At 46.3% G+C, this 10394-nt stretch overlaps 1 protein-coding gene across 1 annotated transcript in view; it reads right to left on the bottom strand.

Annotated features, from left to right (window-relative positions):
• The window catches only part of NYX (nyctalopin), a 29361-nt gene extending 19313 nt beyond the window's left edge, over positions 1-10048 (bottom strand). Inside the window, exons 1-2 of the mRNA XM_051827029.2 lie at positions 9721-10048; positions 9346-9424 (exon numbers count right to left, since the gene is read on the bottom strand). Of these exons, the coding sequence (XP_051682989.1) occupies positions 9346-9418 (73 nt within the window). The 5' untranslated portion in view covers positions 9419-9424; positions 9721-10048. The remainder of the gene's footprint in view (positions 1-9345; positions 9425-9720) is intronic.
• Between the last annotated feature and the right edge of the window lie 346 nt (positions 10049-10394).

The following is a 10394-nucleotide window of genomic DNA, read 5'->3' as shown; positions in this document are numbered from 1 at the left end:
GAGAGAGAGACATTCCCAAATGGAAGCAGAAAGAATTTTTCACCACCAAACCTGTGTTACAAGAAATACTAAAGGGAGTGCTTCAAACTGAAAGAAAAAGACTCTAACAAGTAACAAGAAACTATCAGGAGGTAGAAAACTCCAGGTTCTGACATTATAAGCCTGATGTATAAAACACTTATGTCTTCACCGTGAAGACTAAAATAAATTATAATTACTACGCGAACATGTTAAAGGGACAGGCAATATGGGAAGAGGGCAAATGTAACATCAGAAATTCAAAATGTGGGGAGGGACAGAGCACACTTGTAGACTTATTTATTAGGTTTTTTTTTTGGTCTCTTTTTCTATTTTTATAATCAAAGTTAAGTTGCTATCATTTCACGTAGCTTGTTATAGCCAAAAGACATTTTTTGAAAGCCTCAAGGTAACCACAAGGCAAAGCCTATACATAGACTTACCAAACATAATAAGCAAGGAATCAAAGTACACCACTAGAGAAAATCACTTAACCACAAGTGAAGATTATAATTTAGGGCCAAAAAAGAAAGGAACTATAATAAAAGTCTAAAACAAGTATCAACGTGCAGGAAAAAGATCTTACCCATTAATAATTGCCTGAAATGTCAATGGACTAAATTCTCCAATCAAAATACACAGAGAGACAGAATGGACTAAAAAAACACCACTCAGCTGCATGCTACTAAAAGAAACTCATTTCACCTCCAAGGACACACGTAGACTGAGAGTAAAAGGATGGAACCAGATGTTCCATGCAAATGGCACCCAAAAGAGAGCAGGAATAGCCATACTTCTATCAGATAAAATAGATTTTAAATCAAAAGCAGTAGGCTGGCGCCGCAGCTCACTAGGCTAATCCTCCGCCTGCAGTGCCGGTATCTGGGGTTCTAGTCCCGTTGAGGCACTGGATTCTCTCCCGGTTTCTTCTCTTCCAGTCCAGCTCTCTGCTGTGGCCCAGGAAGGCAGTGGAGGATGGCCCAGGTGCTTGGGCCCCTGCACCCACATGGGAGACCAGGAGGAAGCACCTGGCTCCTGGTTTCAGATCGGTGCAGCACGCCGGCTGTACTGGCCATTTGGGGGGTGAACCAACGGAAAAGGAAGACCTCTCTCTCTCTCTCTCTCTCTAACTCTGCCTGTCCAAAAAAAAAAAAATCAAAAGCAGTAAAAAGAAACCAGGAATGTCATTATACAATGATAGAGTTCAATCCAGCAAGAGGAAATAACACTTGTAAATAGATATGCAATCAATATCAGAGCACCCAAGTGCATAAAGCAAACAGTAATAGATCTAAAGGGAGAGGTAGACTTCAATACAATGTAGGAGACATTACCTGCCCACTTTCAGAAATGGACAGATCATCCAGACAGAAAATCAACAAAGAAACAGCAGAGTTAAATTGCACCCTAGAGTAACTGGACATAATAGACACCTACAAAACTTTCCATCCCACAGCTGCAGAATGCACATTCTTCTCAAAAGCACAGGGAACATTTTCTAGGTCAGATCATATGGTGGGTCACCAAAAAAAGTTTCAACAAATTTAAAACAATAGAAATCATATCAAATATCTTTTCTGTTCACAGTGCAATAAAATGAGAAATCAACAAGAAAAAGGTTGTAAACTATACAAATACATGAAAATTAAACAACTTACTCCTGAACTTACTTCCTGGATAAAGGAAGAAATCAAGGAGGAAATTAAAATTTTTCTTGAATGAGTGAAAATGGGAACACAGCATACCAAAACCTATGAGATACAGAAAATGCAGTACTGTGAGGGAAGTTTATAGCAATCAATGCCTGCAGAAAAAAAAAAAAAAAAGAGTCGTAAATAAACAATTTATTGCTGTATCACAAGGAACTAGAAAAATAAGAAAAAAACATATTCACAGGGCCAGCACCGTGGCACAGTGGGCTAAACCTCTACCTACAGTGTTGGAATCCCATATGGGCGCTGGTTCAAGTCCCGGCTGCTCCTCTTCTGATCCAGCTCTCTGCTATGGCCTGGGAAAGCGGTAGAAGACGGCCCAAGTCCTTGGGCTCCTGCACCCACGTGAGAGACCCAGAAGAGGCTCCTGGCTCCTGGCTTCAGATTGGCCCCACTCTGGCCATTGTGGCCATCTGGGGAGTGAACCAGTGGACAGAAGACCTCTCTCTCTCTCTCTCTCTCTCTCTCCTCTGTCTGTATCTCTGCCTCTCAAATAAATAAATCTTTATTTAAAAACATATTCAAAATTAGTAGAAAGAAAGAATAAAATTTGGAGCACAAATAAATGACACACAGTCTAAAAACATACCCCCAAAAATCAATGAAATGAAGAACAGGTTCTTTGAAAAGAAATTGGATAAATTCTTGACCAGACTAGAGAAGAAGTGGAAAAATTCTTGGATGAATACAATTTGCCCAGGTTGAGTCATGAGGAAATGGAATGCCTAAACAGATGAGTAACAAGTAGCAAGACTGAATCATCAAAAAATAAACAAACAAACAAAACTGTGGGGAGCAACTGGGAGCAACTCGGACTAGACTGTTACTCGAATTAAGACTTATTCTATGCATCTGCTCTCCCACAACATGGCGCTGAGAAGGGAGGAAACAGCTTCTACACAGCTGCCTCCAGTTCAACCAATAAACAGCAGGACCTGCTCCTGATTGGAGGAGAGCAGCGTACTCGGCGTGTGGGTAGCAGAGTTGGGATTGGTGGAAGAGGACTATAAAGGAGGAGAGAGACAACATGCACCAGGAACATCTATCTGAAGGAACACCTGTGCAGCCCCCGAGAGAGCTGGCCGGCGGTGTGCCGCTCCCCCGCGGAAGTGGGGAAAGTGGCTAGGGGGAACCGCCCTTCCACGGAGGTGGAGGGATGGTAGCCAACCCGGGAAGAACCAGCAGCAAACCCGGGGAGGGCCGAGCAGACAAAAGAACAGTGCAGGGTCCTGTGTCGTTCCTCCACGAAGACGGGGAGCGATACAAAACCCTCCCAACAAACAAAGGCCCAGGACCAGATGGCTTCACTGTTGAATTTTAACAAACATTTAAAGAAGAATTAACACTAATACTTCTTTTTTAAAAAAAATTATTATTTATTTGAGTTACATTGAGAGAGGAAGAGACACAGAGAGAGAGCTTCTGTCCATTGGTTCACTCCCCAAATGGCCCCAACAGCCAGGGCTGGGCTAGGCCAAAGCCAGGAGCCTGAAACTCCATCTGGGTCTTCCACATGAGTGGCAGGGGGCTAAGGACTTGAGCCATCCTCTACTGCTTTCCCAGGTGCATTAGCAGGGAACTGAATTGGAAGTGGAGCACTCAGGACTCAAACCAGCACTCCAATACAGAATGCTGGTATTGCAAGCAAAGGCTTTTAACACACTGTGCCACAATGCTGGCCCCAGCCAATGCAATCTTGAGTGAAAAGAACAAAATAGGGAGAATTATACTACCTGACTTTGAGATATATTATAAAGCTACAGTAATTAAAACAGTATAGAGGGCGCCAGGGTTAAGCCACTGCTTGGGATGCCTACCTCTCATATCAGAGTGCTGGTTTGAGTCTCAGCTTCTCTGCTTCTGATCCAGCTTCCTGCTAATGCATCGTGGAAGGTAGAGGATGATGGCTCAAGCACTTGGGCCCCTGCCACCCATATAGGAAACCCAGATGGAGTTCTGAGCTCTTTGTTTTAACCTGCCCAGCCCTGGCTATTGCAGGCATTTGGTTAGTGAACTAACAGATGGAAGATCTGTGTGTGTGTGTGTGTGTGTGTGTGTTGCTCTACCTTTCAAGTTGATTAAAATAAATAACTAGACAAACATTTAAAACAGCCTGTATTTGGCATAAAAACAGATACATAGACCAATGACAGGCAAATGGAACAGAATAGAGACTTTAAAAATAAAATCGTGCATTTACAGCCAACTGACCTTTAACAAAGGTGTTAATAACGTGCATTGGGGGGAAAAGGAGTCTTTTTAACAAATGGTGCTTAAGAATGAAACTAGACGCTTATCTATTACCATCGACAAAAATCAGCGCAAAATGGATTAGAGACCTAAATGTGAGACCTGAAACTTTGGGCTATTAGAGGAAAAGATAGGGAAATCCTTGGAATGGGCAAGGATTTCTGGATGAGATCCCCAACAAACAAAGGAAATAAAAGCAAAAACAGGCCAATGGGATTTCATCAAGCTAAAGGGCTTTTGCACAGCAAAGGAAGCAATCAACAGAGCAAAGAGACAACCTAAAGAAAATATTTGCAAGTTAAACAAGTTAAACCCTGACGAGGAGTTAATATCTAGAATAGATAAAGAACTATCCTCAACAGCAAAGAAAAAAAAAAGCAGTCCAATTAAAAATGGGCAATAGATCTAAACAGACATTTCTCAAAGAAAGACATACAAGTGGCCAACAGATAGGTAAAAGGATGCACCACGTCACAAATCAAAACCACAATGAGGTATCACCTCACTCCAGTAACATTGACTATTATCAAAAAGACAAGATAACAAGTGTTGGCAAGGATGTGGAAAAAAAGGAAACCTTGCACACTGTTATGGGAATGTAAATTAGTACAGCCATTATGGAAAACAGCATGGATGTTCCTCAAGAACCTAAAATAGAACTACCATATGATCCAGCAATCCCACTTCTTGGTATGTACCCAAGGGAAATGAAATCCATCTGTCAAAGAGGCATCTGCACTCCCATGTTTATTGCAGCACTGTTCACAATAGTTGAGAAATGGAAACCTGAGTGTCCACCACTAATGAATGGATGAAAAAAGAATGTGGCACATTACACCATGGGGCACTACTTAACCATTAGAAAGGATGAAATCTTGCCATCTGCAATGATATGGATGGAACTGGGGTCATTAAATTAAGTGAAAGAAGCCAAGCACAGGAAGACAAGTTTCACATGGTCTCACTCCTATGTGGAGTTAAGGAAGGAAGGAAGGAAAGGAGGAAGGGAGGGAGGGAGGGAGGGAGAAAGAGGTGATCTCAGTTATATAGAAAAATACAACTGTGGGTACCAGAGGCTGGGGAGGGAGAGATTGGAGAATGTGGATTGACAGTACTAGGTTACAAGTAGCTAGGAGTAAGAAGTTCTGGAGTTCTATTGCAGAGACAGAAAATGTCTCTGTGAGACAGAGAATGTCAATTTACTGTATATTTCACTATTTAAAAACTAGATGAGGCCGGCGCCGCGGCTCAGTAGGCTAATCCTCCGCCTTGCGGCGCCAGCACACCGGGTTCTAGTCCCGGTCGGGCACCGGATTCTGTCCCGGTTGCCCTTCTTCCAGGCCAGCTCTCTGCTGTGGCCAGGGAGTGCAGTGGAGGATGGCCCAAGTCCTTGGGCCCTGCACCCCATGGGAGACCAGGAGAAGCACCTGGCTCCTGCCTTCGGATCAGCGTGGTGTGCCAGCTGCAGCGCACCGGCCACGGCGGCCATTGGAGGGTGAATCAACGGCAAAGGAAGACCTTTCTCGCTGTCTCTCTGTCTCTCTCACTGTCCACTCTGCCTGTCAAAAAAAAAAAAAAAACCCTAGATGATAGGATTTGGGGATGTTCCCCCTATAAAGAAATGTTAAATACTTGAAAGGAAAAATATATGTTTGCCTGATTGGACATTACGCAATGATACATGTAACGAAACATCACACAGGACCCCATAAGTATGTACAACTTTATGTGTCTGTTAAATTTTTGCAAAAATTTTTGAAGCCTGTGCATAGATGGGTGATAGATGGGTGTTCAAAAAGTTAATGGAAATGTGTGTATTATGAAAAAACTACACACAGAATTCATACCTCAGACTCTAAGACAGCAAGGTGAATAAAACACAAATCCAGATTCTCTTTAAAGACCCACAGCATAGAGGTGGGCATTGGCACAGCAGGTAAGACGCCACTCAGAGTGCCCATGTCCCACATTGCAGTGCCTGGTTTGAGTCCCAGCTGCTCGACTTTCAATCCAACTCCCTGCTAAGGCACCGGGGAAGGCAGTGGAAGATGACCAAATGCTTGAGCCCCTGCCACCCAAGTGGGAGACCCGGATGGAGTTTCTGGCTCTTGGCTTTGGCCTGGCCTAGCCCCAGCTGTTGCAGGCATCTGGGAGAGTGAACCAGCAGATGGAAGATATCTCTGTGTGTGTGTGTGTGTGTGTGTGTGTGTCTCCTCTGTCTCTTTGCCTTTCAAATGAAATGAAAGTAAATAAAATTATTTTTTTCAAAAACGTCACAGTCTGGGGCTGGTGCTGTGGCGTGGTGGGTAAAGCCACCACCTGCAGTGCCGGCATCCCATATGGGAGCCAGTTCAAGTCCCAGCTGCTCCACTTTCAATCCAGCTCTCTGCTATCGCCTGGAAAAGCAGTAGAGGATGGCTCAAGTCCTTGGGGCCCTGCACCCACACGGGAGACCCAGAGGAAGCTCCAGGCGCCTGGCTTTGGACTGGCCAAGCTCCAGCTGTTGTGGCCATCTGGAGAGTGAACCAGAGGACAGAAGACATCTCTCTCTCTCTCTGCCTCTCCGTAACTCTGCCTTTCAAATAAATAAATCTTAAAGAAAAAAAAAAAAGACTCACTCTGTAGAGCAAGCCAGATGTGAGGGGCTGTAAAGCAAGGTAAATGATTAAGGTGGAGGAATCTGCACTAAGAAGGGAGAAGCACTTCTGGGAGACCAGCGCGTCTGTGTGTGCCTGTGTCCGGAGCGGGAGAACTGCTGTTTTGATCTTGCCCCCAGTTTCTCCGGCTGTGAGCCACTTCTGACTCCCCCACAGCCTTGTTTTGTGAGGCTCATTTAGTTAAGGAGGTAGAGCACCCAGCCATGCCCGCTACTCAGGAGCAAGTTGTCCGTATTCCTTGTGACTCTCAGAGAATTATTCTCTGCCCTGTTAGAGTGTGTTTGAAATGAAAGCACCAGGGGCTGTGGAGATGTTCATTAATTTTAAATGCAGCTATTGTTAGCGAATGATGTCACCGCTGTGCTCTGGGGCTTGTCACAAAAGGCTGGCTGTATTTCAGGTTCCTGTAGCGGGGACAGCTCCTGCTTTTGCAGCGTGCCGGCTCTGAGCACTGTCTGCATGCCGTGAAGAATGGCAGAGCTTTTGGTGCGGGTTTCAAATAATGAGTCTAGGAAGCAAACATTCTGTCCCAATGAGTCAATCAAGCTTCACATCCTCTCTAGGTAGGAGAAATGGCAAGAAGTTGGCTGCTGGTAATTATCTAAATGTCAACCTCTGTCCTTTTAGTGGATCCTTGAGCTAGGAAGTCGCGTCCTACTTATCACAGTGTTCCTTATGCCTTGTTCCAATTTTTTCCTCATCTATTTATTACACCTGCCATAAAAGAATGTAAGTTTCTCAAGGACAAAGACCACACAGTTATAATCCTCATAACATCCCTGGAGAGTAGTAAAGGCACACAGCGTATACCTGGTGGCTGATTGGTTGAACTGAGCAAGTTCTATTTTTTTAAAAAAGATGCAATAAAGAGAAGCAGAAGATTCTATTAGTGCTATTTGAGAATGAGCTGGCAAAATTTCTCTACCAGCAACGCATACAGAGGTCATCACAACCTCAAATAATTAAACTCACCCAGCGTCAGAAAAATATTCTTTGCATAGAATTGTTTAGTGGGAAAAAAAAAAAAAAGCAACAAGGATGTTTCTTTGGGCTATCTCAGTTAGATTTGAGCAGCCGGAGCTGGGGAGAATATGTTGCAGTGAGTTTTCCTGGTATATTAAAATGCATGTTGGGGCCGGCACTGTGGCACAGTGGGCTAAGCCTCCGCCTGCAATGCCAGCATCCCATATAGGCGCCGGTTCAAGTCCCGGATGTTCCACTTCTGATCCAGCTCCTTGTTAATATGCCTGGGAAAGCAGTGGAAGATGGCCCAAGTGCTTGAGTCGCTGCACCCACGTGGGAGACCCGGAAGAAGCTCCTGGCTCCTGGTTTAGGATCAGCGCAGCTTTGGCTGTACCGGCCATCTGGGGAGTGAACCAGCAGATGGAAGACCTTTCTCTCTCTCTCTCTCTCTCTCTCTCTCTCTCTCTGTAACTCTGCCTCTCAAATAAATAAATACAATCTTTTAAAAAATTAAATGCATATAACAAAAGGATTTAAAAAAAACTTTGAAAAGAATTTTAGGGACCAGCACTGTGGCATAGTAGGTTAAGCCTCCACCTGCGGCACTGGCATCCCATGTAGGCGCCGGCTCAAGTCCCAGCTGCTCCACTTCTGATCCAGCTCCCTGCTAATGGCCTGGGAAAGCAGTAGAGGATGACCCAAGTCCTTGGGCCCTGGCACCCACATCAGAGACCTGGAAGAAGCTTCTGGCTTCTGGCTTCAGCCTGGCCCACCCTGAACACGCCTGATCTCGTAAGCTAAGCAAGGTCAGGCCTGGTTTGTACTTGGATAGGAAACAGCAGAGGATGACCCAAGTGCTTGGTTCCCTGCACCCACATAGGAGACCTGGAGGAAGCACCTGGCTCCTGGCTTCAGATGAGCCCAACTCTGGCCATTGCAGCCATTTGGAGGAGTGAACTGGCAGATGGAAGACACCCCTGCCCCCATCTCAAATAAACAAATAAATCTTTTAAAAATTTTATTTTAAACATCCATGATTCCACAATCTCAACTTATTTTTCACTTTTCCTTTTCCCTTTAAAAAGATGATCTCTTTAAGGGATTTTTTTGTTTCTTTTTTTAACCAAATGAACTTAAAATAATGTGGTTTGGGGTTATCACACCAATTAATTCCTATTTGAAATTTGAATAAGAAAATCACCAATCATATCATGGGTTTGGGAGGTTTTTTTTTTTTTTTTTTTTTTTTTTTTTTTTTTGACAGGCAGAGTGGACAGTGAGAGAGAGAGACAGAGAGAAAGGTCTTCCTTTGCCGTTGGTTCACCCTCCAATGGCCGCCGCTGCAGCCGGCGCACCGCGCTGATCCGATGGCAGGAGCCAGGAGCCAGGTGCTTTTTTCCTGGTCTCCCATGGGGTGCAGGGCCCAAGCACCTGGGCCATCCTCCACTGCACTCCCTGGCCATAGCAGAGAGCTGGCCTGGAAGAGGGGCAACCGGGACAGAATCCGGCGCCCCGACCGGGACTAGAACCCGGTGTGCCGGCGCCGCAAGGTGGAGGATTAGCCTATTGAGCCACGGCGCCGGCCGGGAGTCTTGTTTTTCAACAACAAACAAGAATAATCCCTCCACCTGCTCCTTTCTCTGGTTCTCTGCTCACTGAAAGTCACAGAAGCAGGCTTTGTGGGTAGAAGCCCGTGGCTTCCACGCGTCTTCCCAAGCCCTGCACCCACTAGCAACAGAACTCACCATGCAGAAGCAGGACCAGCATCCCTCTGCCTGTCACGCGCCTTGCTGGCTTAGAGCCACCCGGCTGTGGCATCTGTACCTGAGACAACAAAGCACAGGTCACCTGGTGCCCCTGAGAACCCGCCCACACCTGCACACTTCGTCCTCATGCTCCTGCCTTCCTTCTCGTCTCTTCACATCCTGTCGTCCCCAGTGATGCTGGCTGAGGGGTTCGGAGGAGCCAGTAAGTAACAACAGCCCATCGGAGGCTCTCCCCACCAAGTCGACAGCAGCTCAGATGGCATCACCGACAGCCAGGGAGCCAGCCAAGGGCAGGAGAGGGGAGAGGAAGCCTCTGGCGAGAGCGCTCCTCAACAGCCCCGCAGCATTGCTTACCCTCCGGGGAGGCCGCCTGGTCCTGTCTCGGTTGTCTCAGGCCATCCATCTCCCAAGTCAGGCAGCCACAGAGACTACAAGTGGTCCAACAGGGAAGGAAAGGTGTGTGGAGGGGAGCTGGGGGCGGGGTACAGGGAGCAAGAGGAATAGGCGCTCGTGCAGGTTCGAGCGCTTATTTTTCTTACTCCAGATTTAATGGCAGGAAAATCCCCTGTATCAGATGAGGCTTAACAGGGATGAAAAAAATGTGTCTGCCTTTCGAATCACCAAAGCCAGTGACAGATTTTGCTTACACACCAATCGGCTTTATCCCCAGGCCTCGGCCACCCTGGTCCTCCTGCCCTCTCCATCTGCCTGGCCCTTTCCCTCTTTAAACCCTCCCCCAGACCCTCCCTGTCCCCTTCCCTGACCCCAGCCCCAGCCGCCAGCAATAGGCAGCCAGAAATTGGCTTCCTGCCACCCAAACAGCATTCTCAGCAAGGACGCGTTATGTAACTTAGAGAGCTGGAGAAGGTTCAGGGCAGCTTAAATTCATGATGTTTTCCAGAAATGTAGGCTGCCGACCTCCTTGCTGCGGGGTGGCTGATGGCAGATGACCTCAAAGCACACACCATGCAGGTGGCTCTCCCCCATGCCAATCAACTAGAGGCCTGGCTTGGCGCTGTGGCTGCTGC

The sequence above is a fragment of the Oryctolagus cuniculus genome, chromosome X (assembly GCF_964237555.1).
Source record: "Oryctolagus cuniculus chromosome X, mOryCun1.1, whole genome shotgun sequence".
NCBI classification, from domain to species: Eukaryota; Metazoa; Chordata; class Mammalia; order Lagomorpha; family Leporidae; genus Oryctolagus; species Oryctolagus cuniculus.
This window is presented reverse-complemented; position numbering and strand designations above follow the sequence as displayed.